General features: G+C 32.7%; 1 protein-coding gene across 1 annotated transcript; it reads left to right on the top strand.

Annotated features, from left to right (window-relative positions):
- The first annotated feature begins 399 nt into the window (after positions 1-399).
- On the top strand, positions 400-1,927 carry LOC115695519 (uncharacterized). Its single transcript, XM_030622580.1, has 2 exons — positions 400-1,236; positions 1,526-1,927. The coding sequence occupies exons 1-2, from the start codon at positions 400-402 to the stop codon at positions 1,925-1,927; spliced, it is 1,239 nt and encodes a 412-aa protein (XP_030478440.1).
- The last annotated feature ends 24,735 nt before the right edge of the window (positions 1,928-26,662 follow it).

The following is a 26,662-nucleotide window of genomic DNA, read 5'->3' as shown; positions in this document are numbered from 1 at the left end:
TCTTCCCAAACCCATAGAGCAAGGACTCGTACATACCCTGATGAGGAAAATACAACAAACCGCTCTCGGGAGGAAAGAACAGAGCGTGAAGAAGCAAGTGTGACTTTGAGGCGATCTAGAACCCATAGCCGATCAACTCGAAGAGGAGAAAGTACTCAATGAGCTAATGATTGGGAAAGTATAGGAACAAGTAAATTCGCGAGCCACTTAAAGACATAGTCTATGAGTAGGACGCAGTCTATGAGTAAGACGAGATCTGCCAGCAATTACTCCCAACCAGATCTGCGAGAGCACTTGAATCGAAAGAAATCTGACATTCGCCAATAGCTTGGTCCAAAGAAAGAGGATTCAATCCAATTGCAGATAAACGAGCTGGAGGACAAGTTCAGGAGATATCAAATGGGAGAATTAGGCAAATCATCTGGATACGACTCTGACGAGGAGCTTGAGCCATATCACCCAGATATTATGAATACCCATTTTCCTTCGGGATTCAAAAACTCGCATGTCTCGTCCTATGACGGAACTACAGATCCGATCTCGCATTTGAATAACTTTAACACGATAATGCGAGAGAGTAACGTGATGAACAATTTACGCTGTATTTTGCTCCCCACCTCGCTTGTCGGAGCAGTGAGTAGCTGGTTTAACAAGTTCACTCGTCATTCAATAATTTCCTGGGAGCAGCTGTCTAGGGATTTCAAGAAGCAATTTCAAGCCGCTAGGGATAGGCGACCCAAAGCGGCCTCGCTAACCAATATAAAGCAGCAGCCTAACGAAACACTTAAGGCGTACTTAAGCCGTTTTAGCACGGCTGTCGCTAGGGTTAGAAACTTGGATGACAGCACGCAACTTATAGCCCTTCAGGCGGGGATCTCCACTGATCCATTAACCGCCGAGGGCGAGTTGTGGGATGATTTTCAAGGATGTTCGGTAAGAAACATCATTGAGTTCAATGAGAGGGCTCAAGTGTTTGTTCCGAAGGAAGAAGCCCGAAAGGAAATGAACTTGTTGAAAACAAGCTCAAGAGGTAAACTCAGCAATGTTTCAACAGGGACTGCTTCCACGAGAATTGATAACTCGGGGGCGTCTGGTCCAAAAAGAAAGGATGGAATTAGGGAACCTTCGAAGGATAGAAAGAAACAAAAGAAGCATGACAAATACGTGCCAGTGTATACTATTTACACCGAGCTTAATGAAACTCGGGAAAAAATTTACCTTGCACATGAGCAGAAGGTAGCCTTCGGCAAACCCGAGCCTTTGAGGAATTCGAGGAGCAAAAGAGATCCGAACAAATATTGTAAATTCTATAAAGATATTGGGCATACGACCGACGAATGTCGCCAATTGAAAGATGAGATAGAGAGTCTCATCGCTCGAGGCCATTTTAAACAATATGTGAAAAGACAGGGCCAGGGATACAACCAACCCCGTCAGCCTAATAACCCAAACAACTAGGGGTAACAACCTATTCCTGTGGAAGGAGAGGACTTCCTGGTTATTTCGGCAGGGCTGCATATTGCAGGGGAAAGCAATATCGCTCAGAAGAGATGTTAAGGAGATAAAGAACAAGCAGTTGGTCTTTGCCCCAGAACCTTCCAAGAAGGTGAAAACCGAGGAACCCCCCATTATGTTCACAGAGGAAGACGAGAAGAACGTGAGATACCCTCACGTCGATCCATTGGTCATAACCATTCAACTCGCCAATAAGAGGATCAAGAGAGTGTTAATAGATAATGGGAGCTCGGTAAATATCATTTATAAGGAGACTCTAAAGAAAATGGGGCTCGAAAATGCTAAGTTAAGGCCTTGTATGGTGAATCTTTGCGGATTCACCGGGGATAGAATTGCTAGCCTTGGCATAATCGAGCTCGCATTAACTTTAGGCGAGGCACCTTTAACTGCTACTATTATGCAAGACTTATAGGTTGTCGACCTACCTTCGACTTACAACATATTGTTGGGTCGTCCAGCACTGATCGGACTAGGGGCAGTCAGTTCGATCAAGCACCTATCTTTAAAGTTCCAAACACCAGATGGCATGGGAGTAGTGCGTGGCGACCAGATGCTGGCTCGCGATTGCTATCGCATAGAGTTGTAGCATAGAAAGGTCGATCATTAGTGATGACGATCTTGGCAGGAGAAAACGAGAAGAAAGAGGAAGATCTTGATCCCGAGATTAATATGAAAGAAACCTGCTAAAACCAATTGAAGAATTGGAAGAGGTTATTCTCGACCCAGGAAATCCCACAAAATGCGTGTACATTGGGAAGAACCTGTACGAGCAGCTCAAATAGCACTTAATAAGCTTTTTGAAAGTGAACCAGGATCAATTCGCCTGGAGAAATGGGGATATGATAGGGATCGACCCTAAGATTATTTGCCATCACTTAAATATTGATCCAAAGTCCAAACTACCTGGCGAAGAGATAAAAAATGAGGCCCTTAGATTCCGAGAGGCAAGGGGCACTAAAATAGGAAGTTGACAAGTTGTTAGTCAATGATTTTATACGCGAGGTATTTTATCCCTCGTGGATAGCCAATCCTGTTCTTGTCCCAAAACCTAACGGAACTTGGAGAACTTGTATTGACTTCTCCGATCTGAATAAGACATGCCTAAAAGAATGTTTTCTACTTCCTAGGATCGACCAGTTAGTGGATGCAACTGCTGGGCACGAGCTTATGTCGTTTATGTTAGGTTTTATGCCCTAAATAAAACTCTTTACAATCTGATTAGTTATCAATATAAGAAATTTGAAGTGATTGATGTTTGCATGAATTTTACATGCTAATGGTTTAATATGTTTAATATGTTTATTACATTCATACACACAAAATCAGTTAAATCCAGATCATATGTTTATTCACAATTACAGTATCGTCAACACAGTGGAATGTGTTTGTGATCATATGAATCAAAAGTTTTGGTCCCTGTTTCATCAGTGTTATTGGATTTACACTAATGTGATAATCAGCGATGATGTGTACTTACACTTGGAGTAAGTGTTATGTTCTTTCCAGGACATTAGTAAAGTATACTAGTTTCGAATGTATGGAGTATACATTGGACTGGACCGATATTGCAACTAAGTTAAGATATTACAAACTTACCGTTATACATATCTTTCCAAGTCAATATCAGTAGTTGATCTTAAGATTGAAAAGAATCTAAATCCTGATATGCTTGGGCTCAACTCAGGAGTGCTATTCATGTTCTTTGATTTATTAGTTAAGCCTACTTTTGGGTCAGGGTGATACGTATATTTTGGGAACATGATAGTATGATTGAGTGAGAGTGCTGAACATAAATATGGAATCTATAGCTTCTACTGGTGTATAGAAGTTAAGTGATGATTCCCTTCGAGCTTAGCAAATAGAAGTAAATGGATGAGCTCTTGTTTAACTGACTAATTATTAGATCATTAAACACCATTTACAGGTAGCTAAGTGTTTTAAGGGGCAAAATACATTGAGGGGTGAGAACGGTAAAGAAATCCCATCTCGATGTAAATCATCTATATAGAGGATCTTTAAATCACAATAAGATTATAACAATGGTTAAATGAGATAGTATATTGGTATCGTGAAACATACAATATGCTCTATATAAGTCTGAGAGTGCAATTCTAAGTTCTAAGAGTGGATTCAACGAAGAATTAATAAGTAGGAATTTACTTGGTAAATTTGGTTCACTTATTGGAAGCTCAGCATATAGATCCATGGTCCCCATTCTAGTTGAGAACATTCTGCTTTATAAGACTCATTAATTGATTCGTGATTGATCAATTATAATTCTAAGTTAGACTATGTCTGATTTTATGAAATTTTCACTATTCAGTGGTGAAATGTAAGGAAAAGAGTTTTCTGGGTTTATTTATTTATTAATGGACTTTATATGTCTAATTAATAATTAAATTAAATGACAATATTATTTAATAATGTATTTTAATTATTAAATAATTAGTTTTGGCATTTAAAAGGTTAGAATTGGAAAATTGGCATTTTTGAGAAAATAGAGATAAAATTTGATAAAATTGCAAAATTAAGTGGGGCCCATTACAACACCTATGGCCGGCCACTTATAAGGCTTTTTCAAATTATTATTTTATTATTTTAATGCCAAATAATTCTAAACTTAAACCTAGTAAGTTGCCTATAAATAGAAAGTGATGGCTCATTCACAATACATGCTTTCATTAGCTTTCTGACAGAAATTTCTCTCTTCAGAAAAACTGAGCCTTCCCTCACTCTCTACCTTGGCCGAAACCTCTCTCCCTCTTTTCCTTCATCTTTTCGTGACCCTAGTGAAAGAGTAAGTGCCCACACACAAGAAGCGTAACTCAATCATAGATTGGAAGACCGTGAAGGATCAAAGCTTGAAGAAGAAGGAGATTCGGGCTCGGATCTTGATTATACTCGCTACGTAAAGGAATCAAGGGTTAGAGATCTGAGTGGAAGGAGACATTTATTCCGCTGCATCAATGTAAGGTTTTCTTAACTTTATATGTGTTTATTTTATCGTTTTAGAAAGTTCATATTTAGGATGTTAATAAACATACTTGTGAGTAGATCTAAGATCCTGGTAAAATAATTCCCAACAACTGGTATCAGAGCCATGGTAATTGATTTACTTACATGTAATTTGGACTTTAAAACGATTGTTTGTATGTTCTTTGGATGGTATTATGTTGTATTGAGTGTTATTTGATGATTGATTGATGATTATGAAATTTTCGTGAAAAATAATTGTTATTTCGGTTCTGGAATTATTTTTATTGGATAGTATGAAAAAAATTAAGCAAGTTAGCCTTTTACAGAACTCAATTTGGATTTTATTTGAATTAGTTATGATTTTTGGAAGATTTGACAAAATCGGGGCTGTGCTGATAGTTTCCTGCGATCGCAGAGCTGTCCGTACAGTTTCGAATTTTTTCAATTTTCTTCAATTTTTCATACCTTTTCATGGAATTAACTTCCAATTTTTTGTATGGTTTTATATATATACTATTACTATTCCTAATTCAATTCTAATTATCATTTTGAATTAATTTAATTTTTTTTAATTTAATTCAAGATATTAGTGTAATTTGAATTTGAATAGAACTAGTATTTATCTTTTTGCTTAAAAATCTATCTTATTTTTAAATTTGATTATATTTTTTTTTTAAATTTAAGGTCAGATATTTTTTGATATTTAAAATATTTTTTAAGATATTTATAATATTTTTTAAGATATTTAAAAATATCTTATCTTTTAAGATATTTATAATATCTTTTAAAGATATTTATAATATCTTTTAAAATATTTAAAAATATCTTATCTTTTAAGATATTTTAAAAAATATCTTATCTATTAAGATTTTTTAAATCTTTTTAGATATTTTGACCTTATTTAAATTTAAAATAAGATATTTATAATCATGTAATTTTAAATAGATATAAGATATTTTGCTAACTTTTAAATTTTGTTATTTTATTTATTTAAATTAAATTTAAAAATCTGAAAAGATATTTTATTTATCTTTTCTAATTTTTATTTAATTTTTATTTTTAAAATAACATTTAATTTTTAAAAAGTAGTTAGCAAATTTTGAAATGATATTTAGGTTGGTTGAAACCTAATTTTTCAAATAGTAGGTTTAATTTTAAATTTTTTTTTAAAATAATTTCGAAATTTTAAATATTTCTTTTATTTTTTTTATTTTATTTTTTCGAAATTAATTATTTTTTTTATTTTTTCGAAATTAATTAAAATATTTTATTTAATTATTTATTTTTCGAAATTATTTATTTAAAATTAAATAAATCCTACTTCCAACTATCCAGCTAACCTTGTTGCAGGAGTATGTGTTTTTAGCTTGTATGTAAGTTTTAAAAACCTATTATTACTTGATTGCAAATAGCCATGGTTACTTTTTGCCAGATCTAATGATCTGATGGCTCCCTTGGTCAAGTAAATAATTTGTAACAGGTAAATTTTACAATCTTCTTTCATCTGTGTATGACCTAGCAACATGATAGGATCCATCCAAAGTGTGCCTGTGTGAGCCTATATGTTTATTTTATTATATAGATGCATATAGGTTGTTGCTAAATAAAATGTCACACCATGATAGATTTTATTTAGGTCCATTTAGTTATTGGACCTATTCAATTAATAACAGTTATTCATTTTAAGGTTAAATTCCTCTCTTTTGGGCCTTGTGTGAGAGTTGGGTGCCATAGAAGTGGGTACGACATACTGAACCCGGACCCCTCACATGAACTACCCCAATTGTGAAGGCCCATTTGCCTGATTTGAATAACTGTACTAGGTTAATTATAATAGTTTGACCTAATAAAATTGAATTAGCAACATAATTAACTTTTAAAATATATGAAAATTTATTTTCATTTTAATATTTTAAAGTTAATTTTAAGAAAAACACTTTTAGTTTAGATATTATTTCTAGATAAACTATTTGTATTTTTCTTGTATTTAATTAAATATAGAATTTTAACTAACTAAGATTCTTTCTGGAGCTTATTTAATTAAATATTCCTATTTAAGTTATAAATTAGTTGTATCAACTGATTTTTCTTAACTAACTTAAATTTGAATATTTGATTTAAATTTTAAATCAAGTTGAGGAATCTTAGGCATTAGTTATTAAAGATTCTTAAGATATTTTTTAAGTTAATATCTTTTCAAATATTAACTTAAAATGGAATATTTTAGATATTTTTTTTGGTTGATATTTTTTTTTAAATATTAACTTCAAAAGATATCTTCAAATTAAGTGGTTACAACTTAATTTGTGATATTTAATTAAATCTAGATTTGAAATTATTTAAGTTTTAGATTTTTTCTATATAACTTAAATTAGATATTTTTTCAAATTTTTGAAAAGATACTTAGCAAATAAGATATTTTCTAGATAGTAATTTCTAGACTACTTATTATTTCTAATACTTATATAGGAAAATATTATACTTTTGTGAAATTAATTATTTAAATAATTAATTTTGGTACAATTTTATTAAGTATATTTTTCCTAGTATTAAATAGAAATTAATAATTAAGGCTTCTCTACACTTAATTATTATTTCTTGAATTTAATATATTTAATTAACTTGAAAATCTAAATATCTAAGTTGATTTTCATCATGATACTTAAATATTTATTGATTTTTCATGACACTTAATTAAATCGAAAATTATTTTTAGGTTGAAATTTATTTTTTCAACTTAAATTTAAATAATTTTCAATATATATATTTTTCTTTATTTTATTAATCAATTTCGAAATTGCATTTTAATTATGCAATATTTTCGAATTTTTTTTGAAAAATAGATTGAGTTGTAAATTAATTATTTTAATTAATTCTTGGACCAACTCAAGTCAATGATTTTTTCATTTAATAGATTAATTTAAAATAAGTGAATTTAAAATATATATATTAGAAATTGAATTAACTAGTCAAAAGAATATCTAGATAGGTGATATTTTTGCTTGAAGTATTGCTTTTCTATTTTTATTATTTTCGAAAATTGTATTATTTTTTTTTATACTTAATTTTCGAACCCAATAAATATATTCTCAAAGGAAATTTTTAAGTTGTTAATTATTTATTTAATTCATCTTAAATTAATTTCCTTAATATTTATATTTAAGATTATTACTAAGATGGAAATAATTAATTTTATTTCAATCACCATCTAGTATAATTTTATAAATATTATATTAAATTCTTATTTTTGAATTTTAATTCTTAAATAGAATTTAATGAGATTTATTTATTAGAATAATAAGAAAATACATTTGAAACAATGAGCTTTATTATCATTAAGATATTCGATCTCCATTGTGGGTTTTACACCGCGTTTGTTTTAGTGAGTAATCCTCCCTAATGGAGGAACGTTCATTAGCAATTTCGCACCGTTTAATCTCGCATGATAAGTGGTTTGTAAGTGTTTTATATGGTAAAGATCACCCTAATGGTGGCGACCATATTTGACTTGCAAATTGCGAAACAATGGTAGAAGCTCATGAGATAGAATAGCCTTGACTCTCGCCTAAACGGGACAACGCTGGATTCTGATCTTGATCGAATAAAAGGTTGCTAGAATGTTTAACATTTTAGATGAGCTGACAACTCTATTCAATGGATGGTAGCTTTGACTCTCGCGTAAACGGGACACTGATATCAGTTTGTTGAAAACCTTGGAAATTATTTAGGATTGAATTTTTAAGTATTTTCTCATATCATTCCTACTTGCTATGTGCTTATAATTTCTGAATTGATTTTGTGTGTTAAACCATTATTAATTTCTATTTGTTGATTTCTATTATTTTGTAGTATCCTGTTTGTCAAAATGAATCCCATGTTATCACTGTTGACTGAAAATAAGCTGAATGGATCTAACTTTAATAAATGGAATGAGAACATTAATATTGCTCTCATAGGAGAAAGTGCCTTGTTTGTTTTAACTGAGCCGTCACCTGAAGTGCCTGGGGATAATGCATCCAAAGCTGTGAAAGAAAAGTATGAGCGTTGGCAGAAGGCAAATGACAAAGCTCTATACTTTATGCTTTCTAGCATGGTTGACACCCTCAAAACTCGGTTTTCTAAAACTGAGAAGGCTGCTGAAGTTATGACGAAGTTAAATGAGCTATTCGGTAAGGCATCACTTCAGTCACGCTTTGACGCGACTAAGAAGTACATTAACGCACGGATGGAACCTCATCAAAACGTGCGTGATCATGTTCTCCTCATGTCCAGTTATTTCCAAGAAGCCCAGGATCATGGTGCTGAAATGGACAGTGCTACTCAAGTTAGTCTTATCTTGAACAGCCTGACTCCAGCATTTCTACCATACACATCAAATTATGTCATGAATAAGAAGGAAATTGACTTTCATGAATTAGTCAATGACCTTCAAACTTATGAAAATTTGATTGGAGGACCCAAGAAGAAAGGGAGTAAACCTCATCCTGGTAATGGTAATGGGACGATGAAACCTGAAGCAAATGTCGCCTCTGCTTCAAAGCCCAAATCGAAGAAGAAGTGGAAGAACACCAAGAAGCGAACAAAAGTCATGAAAAAGACTGCTCCTTCTGGTGATGCTACACTTAAAGGAAAGTGTTTCCACTGCAATGAAAAAGGCCATTGGAAACCCCAATGTCCTAAACTTCTTGCAAAGAAACAAGGTATTTCCTTTCATAAACTTTAAGAGTTTTAGTGAATTATTATCCAATTGGATTTATAATTCTGGACTAACTTTGTTTATTTGTTTTCTTCTTCTTATAGGCCAAGCTACTTGAACTCAATTGAGTTGGATCAGCAAGCTGGACCAAGGGTGAAATCGTCCAGATGAAGATGAAGCTCTTCAATTTATTTTTTTTTGAATTAATTGTTTTAGTTTAAAGACAATTTGGATTTCAAATTTTAGTTAGGGATATTTATCCCTGTTTCTCTCATATTGTTGCAATATTTTTTATTATTAATAAAGTTTTTTTTTCGAAATTCCCTATTGCAATTTATGAGATTGAGCTTCATTTAATTTATCTTCATCAATTATTACCACATTATATTTGTATGTTTGTATGTGTAAGTGTTTTTATTATTGATGCAAATTCTATAATATTTACAACTCTTCATAGAGTTATATTATATAAACATTAGAAATTATTTCTATGTTTATCATAATTGTTAATTCTCATACAATTATTAAGAATTTGTTTAATAAAAGGATCTTATGATCTGATAGGGGTGGAGAAAAGTTAAGAAAACTATGCAGTTCAACGATCTTTTATATCTAATGAACTCTGGATAGTATTCAACTCCACATAAACTCTATCACACAGAGAATCATGATCTTTACAACCTTTAGGGGTGGATCATAATCTCTATATACTTAGGGGTGGAGTCTATTCCACAATTCCCTATGAAACACATATCTTGTTTAAACATAGAGTAATATAATGAGTCAGCTATTGTCAATATAAATTCTTGATCTTGATTGTATGTTCCATTTCAATTTTACTGTTGTAAGTAAGAGTTTGATACCTTTGAAAGTTCTTTGTTAAAGTTTCACACTACCTTAATTGAGTGGGAGAATTTTAAAGTTCTATACCCATCTTCATTAGGTTGATAATTGTGATAGATACTTAAGAACTCTACTGAAAAGCAAATCTATCCATTCACATGGATAGATATAGCTTATCAGAATTATGAGAATAAGATAAAGAACTCTAGTTCAGTCCATTCGAATGACTTGAACCAAGAATTCTTAATCCTCATAAAATTTTATGGTATCTTAATTTTGATTACTTTAATCTCTGGCATGTATTTTTCACTTCAAATACTAGTCTGCTAAGTTGATGACTTAGTCTTGACTTAAAGTTTCAGACTAATACAAAAGTCACAACTAGGTAACTCTCTAAACAATCAGAGGTTAAAAGTATTATTTAACCAGACATCTGCTATTGAGTGGGAGCTATCTGAGATGTAATCAAATAGGGAACATTAGAAGATATTCAAGAAGGATTTATGAAAGTGATCTATATGTCAGATATTAAGGAACTGTGTATCAGTTGTCTTTGTATCACACCATCTAATTTCGAAATTCTTAAGATGGTGCTTACTTTGGGGGTGGAGGAATTATTGTATAATAATTCAAGCTCTACCAGAGAAGAACTATAACTTGGTCTATTCGAAAATACCAGAAAGTTATATCACTGAAGAAAAGTCTACACTGTATTATCTCAATTACATATTTTAAAATATGAGAGATATGTCCTCTGTTAATTCAGATGTACTTTTAAAACAGTAAAGATTTCAGTATCCCTTGATGAGTAAAGCATATAGTAAAGGATGTTTCATAAGAGTATTTATGAACTTGTTTCCAGAAGTTTGGGTGGATTCAAATATACTACACTTGATCTAAAGATCAAGACATCAGATTGACCTATTTGCACAGTTTGTTTTATATTAGTGCAAGTGGGAGTTTGTTAGGTTTTATGCCCTAAATAAAACTCTTTACAATCTGATTAGTTATCAATATAAGAAATTTGAAGTGATTGATGTTTGCATGAATTTTACATGCTAATGGTTTAATATGTTTAATATGTTTATTACATTCATACACACAAAATCAGTTAAATCCAGATCATATGTTTATTCACAATTACAGTATCGTCAACACAGTGGAATGTGTTTGTGATCATATGAATCAAAAGTTTTGGTCCCTGTTTCATCAGTGTTATTGGATTTACACTAATGTGATAATCAGCGATGATGTGTACTTACACTTGGAGTAAGTGTTATGTTCTTTCCAGGACATTAGTAAAGTATACTAGTTTCGAATGTATGGAGTATACATTGGACTGGACCGATATTGCAACTAAGTTAAGATATTACAAACTTACCGTTATACATATCTTTCCAAGTCAATATCAGTAGTTGATCTTAAGATTGAAAAGAATCTAAATCCTGATATGCTTGGGCTCAACTCAGTAGTGCTATTCATGTTCTTTGATTTATTAGTTAAGCCTACTTTTGGGTCAGGGTGATACGTATATTTTGGGAACATGATAGTATGATTGAGTGGGAGTGCTGAACATAAATATGGAATCTATAGCTTCTACTGGTGTATAGAAGTTAAGTGATGATTCCCTTCGAGCTTAGCAAATAGAAGTAAATGGATGAGCTCTTGTTTAACTGACTAATTATTAGATCATTAAACACCATTTACAGGTAGCTAAGTGTTTTAAGGGGCAAAATACATTGAGGGGTGAGAACGGTAAAGAAATCCCATCTCGATGTAAATCATCTATATAGAGGATCTTTAAATCACAATAAGATTATAACAATGGTTAAATGAGATAGTATATTGGTATCGTGAAACATACAATATGCTCTATATAAGTACCGAGAGTGCAATTCTAAGTTCTAAGAGTGGATTCAACGAAGAATTAATAAGTAGGAATTTACTTGGTAAATTTGGTTCACTTATTGGAAGCTCAGCATATAGATCCATGGTCCCCATTCTAGTTGAGAACATTCTGCTTATAAGACTCATTAATTGATTCGTGATTGATCAATTATAATTCTAAAGTTAGACTATGTCTGATTTTATGAATTTTCACTATTCAGGGGTGAAATTGTAAGGAAAAGAGTTTTCTGGGTTTATTTATTTATTAATGGACTTTATATGTCTAATTAATAATTAAATTAAATGACAATATTATTTAATAATGTATTTTAATTATTAAATAATTAGTTTTGGCATTTAAAAGGTTAGAATTGGAAAATTGGCATTTTTGAGAAAATAGAGATAAAATTTGATAAAATTGCAAAATTAAGTGGGGCCCATTACAACACCTATGGCCGGCCACTTATAAGGCTTTTTCAAATTATTATTTTATTATTTTAATGCCAAATAATTCTAAACTTAAACCTAGTAAGTTGCCTATAAATAGAAAGTGATGGCTCATTCACAATACATGCTTTCATTAGCTTTCTGACAGAAATTTCTCTCTTCAGAAAAACTGAGCCTTCCCTCACTCTCTACCTTGGCCGAAACCTCTCTCCCTCTTTTCCTTCATCTTTTTCGTGACCCTAGTGAAAGAGTAAGTGCCCACACACAGTAAGCAGTAACTCAATCATAGATTGGAAGACTGTGAAGGATCAAAGCTTGAAGAAGAAGGAGATTCGGGCTCAGATCTTGATTATACTCTGCTACAGAAAGGAATCAAGGGTTAGAGATCTGAGTGGAAGGAGACATTTATTCCGCTGCATCAATGTAAGGTTTTCTTAACTTTATATGTGTTTATTTTATCGTTTTAGAAAGTTCATATTTAGGATGTTAATAAACATACTTGTGAGTAGATCTAAGATCCTGGTAAAATAATTCCCAACAGTTTATGGACACATATTCTGGATATAACCAGATAAAAATGTACGTCCCAGTTCAAGAACATACAAGCTTCGTAACCAGCATGGGACTCTATTGTTATAAAGTCATGCCGTTCAGACTGAAGAAGGCTGGGGCAATGTATCAGCGAATTGTAAACAAAATGTTCGCAAGCCAAATAGGGCGAAACATGGAGGTTTACGTCGATGACATGTTGGTGAAATCAATAAAGAGTAAGGATCATACCTCAGACCTCGCGGAATGCTTTAAAATATTTAAAAAGTATAACATGAAGCTAAACCCAAAAAAAATGTTCCTTTGGAGTCTCCTCGGGAAAGTTTTTGGGATTCACAGTTAACGCGAGGGGTATTGAGGCAAATCCTAAAAAAATCAAGGCATCAATAGACATGCCATCCCCGACAAAGCCTAAGGAAGTACAGGCCCTGACAGGAAGAATGGTGGCACTTAACAGATTCATTTCGAAGTCAACTAATAAATGTGTGTCGTTCTTCAACATATTGCGAGGCAACAAAAATTTTGAGTGGAAAAAAGAGTGCGAAGAGACCTTTCAGAGCATAAAAAGGCATCTCGCAACGCCTCCAGTTTTGGCAAAACCCATAACTGGAGAGACGTTATTTTTTATTTAGCCTTCTCGGAAGATGCGATTAGTGCAGCTATATTGCGAAAATAGGGCAAGCACCAACAACCTATTTACTACGTAAGTAAAAGGTTACTGGGGGCAGAATCCAGGTATCCCCCTCTAGAAAAACTCGCGTTATGCCTAGTCCATGCGTCTCGCAAACTACAGCCATACTTCCAGGCTCACCCCATAAAAGTGTTAACCGATCAGCCCTTGAGACAAGTTTTATCAAAATTAGATGCTTTTGGAAGATTGATAAAATGGTCGATTGAACTGGGGCAGTTCGATATAACATACCATCCTCGAACATCCATCAAGAGCCAAGCTTTAGCTGACTTCTTGATAGAAGGTATAACTCTAGAAGAAATCCCACCTGATCAGCGAGACGCGAAAACCTGGAAGTTATATGTGAATGGCGCATCCAACGAACAGGGTTCGGGTGTAGGGGTGATATTAATATTGCCGGAAGGCTTTAAGTTTCACTATGCTTTGAGCTTCCAATTTGACGCATCAAATAATGAGGTTGAATATGAAGCCTTGATTGCCGGCTTAAAGATAGCAGAGGCCTTGAAAGTAAAAAATCTCATTTGTCATAGTGATTTGCAGCTGATCGTGAACCATGTCCTCGGGGAATACCAGGCCAAATGCTTGAAAATGGAGAAGTATTTAGAGAAAGTTTGGAAGAACTTGGAAAGATTCGATTACTTTAAAAACGAACAAATTCTGAGAGAACAAAACTCCAACGCCGATGCCTTAGCAAAGCTGGCCTCACAGAATGACCTGGATGAACTAAATCTGGTTCCAGTAGAAATGCTGAGCGAGCCAAGTATATGTGAAACTGAAGACGTCGAGATGATAGATAGCTCTCCAACATGGATGACACCTATTATCATCTATTTACTCGACGTGCAACTTCCAAATGACAAAAAAGAGGCGCGAAATTATTGTATACAGTGCCTCGCTACACAATGATCGAATGCAAACTATATAGAAGAGGGTATTCAATGCCCCTACTTCGGTGTGTTCCTCTCGTAGAAGCAAACGAAATCATTAGAGAAATTCATGAAGGCTTCTGTGGGGATCATGCAGGTTGGCAAAGTCTGTCTAAAAAGATCATTAGGCAAGGATATTACTGGCCAACGATCAATAAGGACACACATGAGTTTGTCAAGAAATGTGATAAGTGTTGGAGGTTTTCACATATACCTCGCGTACCGCCAACATAACTTAGAATGATGACCTCGCCCTACCCATTTGCTATATGGGGGATCGACCTAATGGGGGCATTACCCGCTGGGCGAGGAAGAGCTAAGTATGCGGTGGTAGCAGTCGACTTCTTCACTAAATGGACGGAGGCCAAGCCCCTCGTCTCCATAACCTGCAAGAAAGTCCTTGACTTTGTCGTCAAGAACATTATCTGTAGGTTTGGAATTCCCATGAAGATAGTATTGATAATGGAATCCAATTTGATGGCAACTTGTTCACTGAATTCTGTGAGAGAAATAAAATTATCAAAGGCTTCTTGTCAGTATCCAAGCCTCAGGCAAATGGACAAGTGGAAGTCGTCAATAAAACCCTAAAAGATACTATCAAGAAGAAGTTAGACGCTGCCAGAGGCTGATTGATTGACGAACTACCTCAGGTGCTCTGGGCCCACAGAACTATCGAGAAAACAGCCACGGGACACACTCCTTTCTCGTTAGCATTTGGCTCGGAAACAATGCTGCTTGTTGAAGTGAACATATCGACTCACAGAAGAGAGTTTTATAATCAAGAAGAAAACGAGGAACTTTTAAAATTGTCCTCGGATCTACTTGAGGAAAAACGAATTGAGTGGCAAATTACCAACGCCGCATACCAACACCGAGTCACAAGGTACTTCAACCAAAAAGTCAAGAAAAGACTATTCAATGTTGGAGACTTGGTGTTAAGACGAGTCTTTGCAAATACGAGAGATGCATCAGCAGGAGTGTTCAACCCGAACTAGGAGGGTCCATATGTCATCGAAGTAGTAGTTGGAGTCGGAGTCTATAAATTGGCTCGACTTGATGGCTCACTAATAAAGAACTACTGGAACGTAGAACATTTATAATCCTACTATCAATAAATAAATGATGTAACTCAAATGACTGATGTAAACTTCAAACTTCAGTTATGAATATAGAGAATCATTTATATTAAGTAATTACAAAGTTTCATTCTTTAAATTACTTAATGGGCATTTACGTGTTACTAACTGGAATTCATGTGGAAATACATTGTATAATGCAAACCCGCCATTTCAAAATTTTTTGAAATTCAAAGGTTCTCGACTAAACCTCTTTGACGAAAGTGGAGTCGAACCGTTATAACTCCTTGACCAAACCTTTTTGACGAGAAAGGGGTCGAATCGTTATAACACCTTGATCAAACCTTTTTGACGAAGAAAGGATCAAACAACTATAATTTTTGATTTATAACCTATCTGACGGGAGAGGAAAATCAAAAGTTATAACTCGCGTATAAAATTGAATACTAACGGTTCTCGCGAGCTAGGAAAGTACTAAACGAGGCATCAGGACGCCTTGATAAAAGTACTTAAACCTAGAAAATGGATAGATAATATAACTATCCATACGAGCGAATTAAAAATATACGAAGTGATAAAATCTTTAAAGTATATTTAAGTTTGCTTAAGGCAGATTATAACTACAATTACAAGGCAGAACTGACAACCACTCAAAAATTATAAAGTTTGGTAGATTAATAACTATTTAAACTAAAAGATTACGAGCAATGGAGAAACCCAAAAGTGTTGTATATTTGATCAAAATATAGTCGTTTACATTGTGAATAAAAATGCAAGCAAATACAATTGTATTAAGTTCGAATGAAAACAGTACAAGGCATTTATGATAAGAAAAACCTAAGACTAGTTACAAACTTGTCTTTACAAAAATGCCACTAGGGGCAAACTATTAAGTCATTCTCCTAAGTAGAGGATGAAAGAGAAAGACCGTCTACACATAGCTTAGAGAAAGACCGACTACACGTAGATGAGAAAGACCGTCTGCACGTAGAGAGCCTTGATCTTTGCACAGACCCTATTCTCCTCATCATCAGATCACATTTCCTGAAGCCGAGATCTCTTTCCCACCTTAGGAAATTTCTCAACACTAGAGAGAGGCTAACGCAAAGATCTCTTGGCACAGGTTAGGGTCTTGGTTTGGCTGGATTCTGTGTAGAAACCACGCCAAATGCCTTCCCAGATGCACCTAAAACCATGCCAATCTTCCTTTGGAATTCTTCATCAGCCTGAGGAGGATCTTTGAGATCGCTCACAAGATCTATACCCTCTGGGATCACTTGTGAGGATCGGCCATGGCAGGCTACGGGGTTCCCCGGGTTTTGATTGGTCGGAAGCTCCTCAACCCTCGAATCCATCATTTCCGGCTCTGGTTGAGGCTTGAAGTCTGCAGGAACAAATGGAAAATGGTTGGTGCATTTGGGTATTATGAGTCTCGAAGGATAAACTTCTGAACTCAGAAGAGATATTTTGGCAGGAAGAAAGTAATCTATTCTGAATATGGATTTCACTAAAGAAGCCAGAGGTTTATGAAAAATGACAAGCTTGAGCCTCCCTTTTATACACGAAGTTCAGTGACAAGAAAGTCAAAGATTGAGAAATCTAATAGTTGGGAATCATGCAAAATATGAATAGGCTATTCATATTGATCATCGAAACCATACAATCGACAGAATCAAAGGAGGCATCCTTTCCAAGAAAGGATTTTGGCAAAAATGCCCTCCGTAATTATTAAAATGCTCTTTTTACTAAAAAAAAACTTTTTAAGGGGCAATTGTTATACCTGAAATTTGGCTGGAGGACACGTGTCAAGGTAAAGGGAATGTGAATCGGTGCAATATCTTTTTATGGAATAACTCATTAATTGCGTAATTATTAAAATGCTCTTTTTACTAAAAAAGAACTTTTTAAGGGGCAATTGTTATACCCGAAATTCGGCTAGAGGACACGTGCCAAGGTAAAGGGAATGTGAATCGGTGCAATATCTTTTTTATGGAATAACTCATTAATGGTGTAAGTATGAGAGTATATTTGTAACCTGCTGACTGTGAGGTCTTAGGCGAGGAATCAATGTACGAACTGGCACTTAGTGTATTAATGAGAAACCATATATCGCTGAAGGTGAATAACGAGGCACCAAAGAAAAGTAACACATACTTTAGCTTGCAATAAGCAAACTAAGTGTAAAAGTCAGATCAACTCAAAGAACAAGAATGCGACATAAACACTTTGCTACGAGGAAACTTCCTATGCTTTCATCCAACAAACAAGAGCGAGGCTCATAACCCTGGCAAGTCAAAAGATTTCTGCACACCCACGATCGACGTAAGACATATCTTGTCGACCTCGGAAAGAAGAATGGTACCAACTCGCCATTGGGATCACTATAATTAAGTTTCTGTCGAGACATCTCCAGATTCAACAATTAAAGACGTGTTTAATACACGATATTTTTGACCTAGTAAAAGTAGGAAAATCACAACTATATGATTTTCAAAATCATACACCGTATTTACATTTTGTGATATGTAATCAGATCTCACGATTTTAGGGATAATGACTGTAATCATATTTTGGTCAACTTTGTAATTAACTGCCCTATGCAATTATAAATAGTGGCAAATAATTTCAAAAAGGGGACGTAAAAACTCTTATGAAAGAGGCCCTGAAAAAATACTCAGAAATCTGAATAAGATTGACTCGTGGACTATGCAGAATTTTAACTGCAAAACCACGTAAAAAACCCAGTGTTCATATTTTATTTTTCTATAGCTTTTATTTTTTTCTGTGTTGAATTATCATCGTGAGGCTCAAATTTGGTTAACAAAAATTTGCGTTAACATTATGTTTATATAATTAATTAGGATAAATTTAAATTAAATTCTCTTAATTTATCCCACAGAGAATTATGTAGATTTGATTTAATAGTTTTATCATAAAGTATAAAATTTTGAAACATTTATAAAATAATTAAATGTTTCACTGATTTCATTGAGATAGAAATATTAAATTTTAATTTTTTTTCATAAATTATTTAAATCTATCATAATATACATCTAAATTTAATGTTATTAAATTAAAAATTTAGCCAACACGTAATCTTTGTTTAATAAGATTTCATATTTAAGCATGTTTATACATTGGTAAAAGTATGATTCATTTAAACTTCAAAACTACATATTAATAATTATGTAATTTTATTACATCACTATTTATAAATTTTTACAATAATAGTAGAAATTTCCAAAATTTATTCTGATAACTTCATCTAGAATGTACAGATTTTTACTGTATAATTAAGAAAAATGAATCACATTTCATTATCACCATTGAATTTTTCATTTATTTTGTATGAATTTATTCTAATATAGTTAATGTGATTATTAACACATAGTGAATTATTTTAGATTGTTATTCCACATTCATAATTACTTGCAAGGTTTACAAATACACCTATGAAAGTCAGTAGCTGTGAGCAAATCTTATCCAAAGACAAGATGAGTTCTCACATTTAGAAACTTCAAGAACAAAGAATATAGTAGTGGCTTTGTTTTAAAATTATCAAAGACCTTTATGATCTAAGTTTCTTTAGAAACTTGATTTAGACACATTTAGACATATATATATTTAAAGGACTTTACTATATTAAAACCATGCCACTCATAAAGATATGCATGTTCAAACTGACAATAAAAAATGTGTTATTAATAAGAATTTTTCTACATTATAGCACTAAAGACTATGGAACATATCTCCATAAATAGAATAAATGTTAGTAAATGGTGGGGATATTCATCACACTTAATTTTACTAATTTTATTTAAGAACTTGTGTGAATTTCATTAAGAAAATGTATTCCAACAAGTCAAAATCGGAGCACATTAAAATTCTATCATATTAGAAATCATACAAGTCAATTAATTTTGTAGACATGGACATTTTGCATATCAATTTTTAATGATTACTCTTATAAATTATATTTCTACAAAAGTAAATATTTATGTGTTTCAAAGACATTTAAATCTTAAGTAGAGAAATAATACATTTTACATATTAAGATAGTGAGATCAAATATAAAATGGAGAATACTACATTAAAATTCGTGAGTATGGATAAACTCCCAGTCCATTTACAAAGTTTCTTTAAAAGCATGGGTTCATTGCCCGATACTTATGCCTGGTTCACTCAAATAATGGGTGTGAGAGATTTAAAAAACTAAGCATTGTTGGACATGGGGTGGATCCTACATAGCAAACTCTAAACTTTCCTAAATCTTTGTCGATTGATACTCTTCCATGGGAGTGTACATATCGAATCGTGTTCTAACCAAAGATGTTTCTTAAACGCATTTTGAGTCGTGATAAGGCTGGAACCTGACTTTATGATATGTACACATTTTAAAAATACCCGTATACATTTAGGGTACAATTGTCAAATGAAAGAACTTGGCCCAAATATCATAAATGATAATTTCATCAGATTTATTACAAGGTATAAGGGTAACATGTTTTATTATGGAATTGAGAATTGACTTGATCAGTGGGAGTGATCGATCTATGAACCTAGTTTTTAGAAAAGATCATTTATTTTTTCAAACTTACACCTCAAGTATTAGATTAATTATAATTCACAACAACCTTTAATTTTAATGGTTATTGAGAATCCATAATTAATCATTAATAATCCACAAGTTATTGATAAAAATTTTAATAAGTCATGCTATTTAGTAATTGCTTACAATTTCTAAATAACATGCATGTTGAACAATTTGCTCCTTAAAGAGTATTTTGGTTCATTCTTAAGATGATTTATTAGAATACTAAGATCAATGTTTCTAGTGTTTACATTATATACAATAAGAGTTTAACTACAATATCAATTTGAGGCACAAATTAAACTATAGAATGCACAGAATTAAAATTGTGGTACAATATGCCATAAATCAATAAATAAATTCTTAAAAAATAATGAAGTCTATCTTTAATAAAGTTGCCTAATGGGTGGAGGATATTAATCATAAGTTTTTCACCAATAAATACTCACTAGGCAACATGGTGAAACATAAAGATATAAAACAAGATTTATTGCTAAAAAAAGTTCATTTTGAACTAAGAATCAATAACAAATGAGATTTATATTCTCAATTGTCTTTATAAAAGATTTTATTATAGTAATCTTGACATTAGTTACTCGTTTCAATTCATTCATCAATTCTAAAATAGTGAACTAGAGGAGAAGGTATACAGACAACCCTAAAGATTTTCCTCTGATGGTGGTGAACATATGCAAGCTTTAAAAGTCTACCTATAGATTAAAACAAACATCTCACAAATTGGTATTTTCATTATATCATCTTTTTCTTTAGGTTTGAAAAGAGTATTATAGAAATAATTATATACTAGAAGATCAATAGGAGTAATATTTATTTTAAATATAGATAATATGTTACTTGCAAATGATGATAAAAGTTTCATATATAAGGTGAAATAATTCATATCTCGAATTATTATTTTGAGATAAAGAATATAAATAACATATATAATTATAATTAATTAGAGAGTAGCCACAACATCTCTGATTAAATAAAATTATGTATTATTCATCTCATGTTACTTTTATTTTTAAGTGTGATAAATTCAACTTAAACCAGCATCTGTAAAATAATTTGGAATGCGAATAAATTAAGAACATTCCTTTGTTTCTATTTTTAGAAGCCTAATGTATGCCTAAGAGTCTAAATAAGACTTTGCATTGCATTTATTTCACGATCGTTAAGTAGTAGCAGAATAACTGAAGTTAAGACCACTTTATTTTTCATACAAAGTAATGAGGTGTCTTTGAGATACATTAAATATTACCTTTATTAAAATAAATTGATATTCTAGAAATAAAGTTAACCGCTTACATTCTAATTTCACTGGTTATATTGATTCACGTAAATCAATATTTGATTACGTCCTTAAGATTACCAATAAGTTGTGTTGTGGAGAGGCTCAATTGTTATTTCTATTATAGAAGTCAGAGTCATTTATCGTTTTGAGGATACATCTCGTATGATGTATTATATGTTGGATTCAAATCTCTAATGTGAGCTCATATGTATTTGTGTGTATTGCTATATAAAGTTTGACCCAAATAAAGTGATCATTTTAGTAATTGTGGGTCATTGGATATTAAAGTGTCATGGGCTAAATATACCCTAAGCGGTATTTTTTATTTATTGAGGGGCTAAATTAGACATACTTAAAATTAATAACCTAGCTATGAGGTTATAAATTGGTAGTGATCCCCAAGAAATAAGAGCCAATTTCTATTCTCATCTTCCCCCATCAAGAGAGAAAATTAGAAAACCCTAAGTCTTGCACAACTACTAAAGAAATATAATTTTGTCTTCCAATACAAAATATTTGGCAAACCTAACATGAAGGGTATTTGAGAGATGTAATTAACATTAATCTAAGGACATGGCTAGAAGTGTGGTTATTTATTCTTCTTCATGAAACTCATTTTGGGAAGAAACACTTAAGGCAACAACATAAATCCTAAACTATGCATCAAGTAAAGTATAAGTTAAAAATCTTTATAAACTAAGGTTGTGGTTAGATTGATAGTCTAACATAAAGATATATTCTATTTGTGGATGTTCGATTAAGATGAGATCTTATAAGCCTCATAAAAGAAATATAGACTCCAAATTAGTAAGAAACTATACTAGACTGTATACTCTAGGATCTTAGATCTACTCACAAGTATGTTTATTAACATCCTAAATATGAACTTTCTAAAACGATAAAATAAACACATATAAAGTTTAAGAAACCTTACATTGGGTGCAGCGGAATAATATGACTCCTTCCGTTCAGATATCTAGCCCTTGATTCCTTTCTGTAGCAGAGCATTATCAATATCTGAACCTGGATCTCTTTCTCTGAATCTTTGATGCTGAAACTCCTTTGCTGATGATCTTTCTTCACGATCTTCCTCACTATGATTGAGGTATCACTTGATGTGTGTGGGCACTACTCTAATCACTAAGAGAGGTTCGAAATATTGAGGAAGAAAAGAGAGAGAGAGTGGCGGCTAGAGAAGAGAGTGGAGGCTCAGGTTTTTCTGATTCAGAAAGTGTAATTTTCCTGAAGCCTTCACTATCTATTTATAGCATTCCTCTAGGGCTTGATTTGAATTATATGGCATTAAAATAATGAAAAAAATCATTTAAAAAAGCTACAAAGGTGGCCGACCATACACTTAATGGATTGGGCCTTGGGCTTTGCAATTTTGCAATTTTAACACCTTTTGTATCTGATTTTCTCAAAAATGCCAATTTCCTAATTCAATCATTTAAATGCCAATTCTAACTATTTAATAACTATAAATAATTATTAAATAATATTGTCATTTATCATATTTATTAATTGAACCATACAAAGTATCATAATTAACAAATATGCCCCTATAAACTCTTTCTTTACAATTTCGCCCTTACTTAGTGAAAATTTCACAAATAGACATAGTCTAACTTGTGAATTATAATTGATTAATCAAAACCAATTACATGAGTCTTACAAGCAATATTATCTCAACTAGTGGGGGGACCATGGGTCTATATAACCGAGCTTCCAATAAGTAGATCAAGAATTTAGCACTAAAATTCACTAACTTATTAATTCTTCGTTGAATCCACGCATAGAACTTAGAATTGCACTCTCAGTATATAGAATGCTCTATATGTTCCACCATATAGACACATCATTAGTTATCCATTGTTATAATCCTAATGTGATCAATGATCCTCTATATGAATGATCTACACTGTAAAGGGATTAAATTACCGTTACACCCTACAATGTATTTATTCCTTAAAACACTTGACCCCGTATAAATGATATTTCAGCTAATGTGAAATGAGTACTCCACCATTTATGTTCGTTTGGTCAAGCTCGAAGGAGATCATCCTTTGCTTACTATTCGCCGATGATAGAAGCTATGCGTATTCCATGTTTATGCTAGCGCTCCCACTCAATTGCACTACCGTGTTCCCAAAATGTACGTATCACCCTGACCTAAAAGTAGGCTTAACTAACAAATCAAAGAACACGAATAGCCTTTCAAGATTGAGCCTAATCATATCAGGATTAAGATCATTTGATCTAGGATCAACTAGGCGATATTGACTTGAATAGATATTACGGTAAGTTTAATAAATCTAAGTCAAAGTTCAATATCGGTCCCTTCCGATGCATACTCCATGCATCCAACTTGAGCTTTACTTTAACCAATGTTGGAAAGAACATAGTATTTCTCCAAATACAAGTAAACTCTTGTTGTAGATTATCATATCGGTAAAACCCTGTGTCTGATAAATCTAGGAAACTTTATTCACATAGTCATGTTTACTTTCCACTGTGTTGACAACACAATAAACATGATCAAGTATGTGAAAGGGGTTTGGATGAATTTATACATTATGTACATATAATCATGAAATAAATCATGTGAACCATGCAACATTAAATGTTATTTCTGATCTATATTAATAAGTAAATTTGATTATATTGAAATGAGTTTTATTTAGGGCATAAAACCCAACAAACTCCCACTTGCACTAATATAAAACAAAAAGTGCGTTTCAAATAATCTCAACACCTTGATATACAAATCAAGTGTAGTAGTAGTAAACTCCTCGTAATAGATCTGAAAGGTTGACTTAACCACAACCTTTTCTCCACCATTACTCTTCCTTTAATCACAAAATCATTGATAATGTGAAATTCCTCTCTATATGTTTACTCTCTTGGGATAAATTGGATTCTATACCTTTGGCAACTACTTTTGGTTAATCAGAAATTAACACTAGTAGTTTAAGGCAATTTTGGAATGGTGCCAAAGATGTATAGTAACTTTCCTTAATTTGAATAAGTAACTTTCCCCGTGCCTTTAACATTCAGTCCCTTTCTGGTAGACCTAGAGACTTCAGATAGGTTTTTACACTTCTCCAAAATCACTATTCCACCCCCAGAGTAACCACCATCTTATCAGAAAGATTTACTAGCACATAGGCAAATTTCGAAATCTGATATGGTGTAGTCTAAGAGTTTTAAACACACCCTTATAGACTAACATATAGTTCCTCTTTTTTATCTTAAGATTTACTTGATTGTCTTCCAATGTTCTTCTCCCGGATTAACGATACCTACTCATTACTCCCACTCAACGGCCAGTGTGTCTGGTCTAAGGCATACAAAAGCATATCTAAGACCTCTCACTGTTGATATAAGAAATTTTTCCATGGCTTTATCTTTTCTGGAATAGTTGAGACTTTTCCTTAGATAAATAAAATCTATGCCTAAGAAGTTGTGAAGCTTCTATAGATTGCCATTAGAAAGAAAATGCTTCAACATCTTACTAAAGTAAGTTGCTTGCATTAGAGTAAGTAATTACCAGGTATACCACAAGCCATAGGTTTAGATAAACTCAAACCTATAATACTAGGAACAGGAAGTTTTGTTAAGTCCATTGAATGGACTTATAAACGAAAATTTCCTTTTATGTCCTTGTAATAGAAAACTTTAGGTTACTCCATGTGAATGGATTAAACCATAGTTCTATTGGCTTTCTTCTTAGTTTCTTATCTTGACAATCCATTACTTGTTTAAACTCACAATGGATTTTAATCACTAGTGTCTCCCAAGTCATAAGAAGGTGAGTTCCTAGAAACTCTCCCACTACGACAAGGTACCGTGAATTATGTCTAAGAAAACTAAATGGTATTGATCTCTTCGGTTGTGACAAGACAACAGAGGCAGTGGGATCATCATATGTCATATAAGATGATAGAACACTTTTGGAATCAAGAATTAAGTATCTCCTTTATTTGCTACTTGTTTTTCAGACTTAGTCATTTTCTTAGAAAAGTAGTATTTGTTTGAACAAACACTTTCTTATCTATTGACAATGGGATGGTCCACCCCTAATCACTTAGAATAGCTAAGAAAACATGGTTAACGATTCTAGCTTTTCTTAAGATTTTGATTAGGTCATCCATGAATCTAGTAATGATTTACATTAAGTATACGACCATTACATCATTCGAAATTGTATTACCATAGAAGGATTTAGGCAACGACTAGTAACTAATCATCAACATGCAACTCGAAATTTCGGGGAGGTAAGTTTGGATATAATTCAAAAATCAATTTAATGATCTTTGAACTCGCATATCTACTAACTATTTCTCCACCCCTATCGCCCGCAAGATCTTTAACCACTTACCTTAATGGTTTTAACCATTGCTTTAGAAATTAATGAAATATTTAAACAATTCAAATTTCTTTGCATAAGGTATAATCTAGAGTTAACGTTTTAAGAATGCAACGAAAAACTCATATCCATCCCTGAATGTACATCCATCTTCGAATGAGATGAACTACTTTCATGGATATAGGCATATTAACTCTTTGCGAGAGATTGATCTTGTCAAAACCACTATGAACAAGATACAAATGCCATAGATTAAGAAAATGTGGTAGTTGTCTATGATGACATAGGTTTAGTTACATCAAAGAGTTCTTAGAATACTTCAAGTGGATCTGGTCACGTAATCACTTAACTCACATTCCATACGAGTTTTAATCCATTAATAAAAAATGGATATTAAACACTCGAGAAAGTGTAAGCGTATTGTATTCTGGAATGAGAAATTTAAGAAAATTTCTATTTGGATTCTAAAATTAAAGTCAAAGACTTAAATTCAACCAAATTTAATGAGTAATTCTTTCTTGGACCACCACTACTAATACAAACTCTAAGTCAGATTTGCCCATACAAGTAGGAGATTTCTAAGATTGAGGATTTATATCAATTGGGAATAGAAGTCGGGTTATAATCATATGCGTCATTTAATTTCTTAAGAGAAAATATAATGACATGAAATGATTCATAGACCATTCATCCAATGATATATTTGAAAGCTAATTCGAAATGAATAAGCTAAGAGAAATTAGGATAATTTCGTTTAAAATAAGAATCCAACGATGCTTCGATTAGCGAAAGTCAAAGT

Source organism: Cannabis sativa, chromosome X (genome assembly GCF_029168945.1).
Source record: "Cannabis sativa cultivar Pink pepper isolate KNU-18-1 chromosome X, ASM2916894v1, whole genome shotgun sequence".
Classification (NCBI taxonomy): domain Eukaryota; kingdom Viridiplantae; phylum Streptophyta; class Magnoliopsida; order Rosales; family Cannabaceae; genus Cannabis; species Cannabis sativa.
Note: the sequence above shows the minus strand (reverse complement) of the source record. Positions and strands in the feature narration are given on the sequence as shown.

Excerpts from the sequence above, each read along its gene's own strand:
- LOC115695519 (XM_030622580.1), top strand. The coding sequence starts at position 400 with ATGGGAGAATTAGGCAAATCATCTGGATACGACTCTGACGAGGAGCTT. Across the intron at positions 1,237-1,525 it reads ACCTTGCACATGAGCAGAAG|GGGAAAGCAATATCGCTCAG; the intron begins GTAGCCTTCGGC and ends TGCATATTGCAG.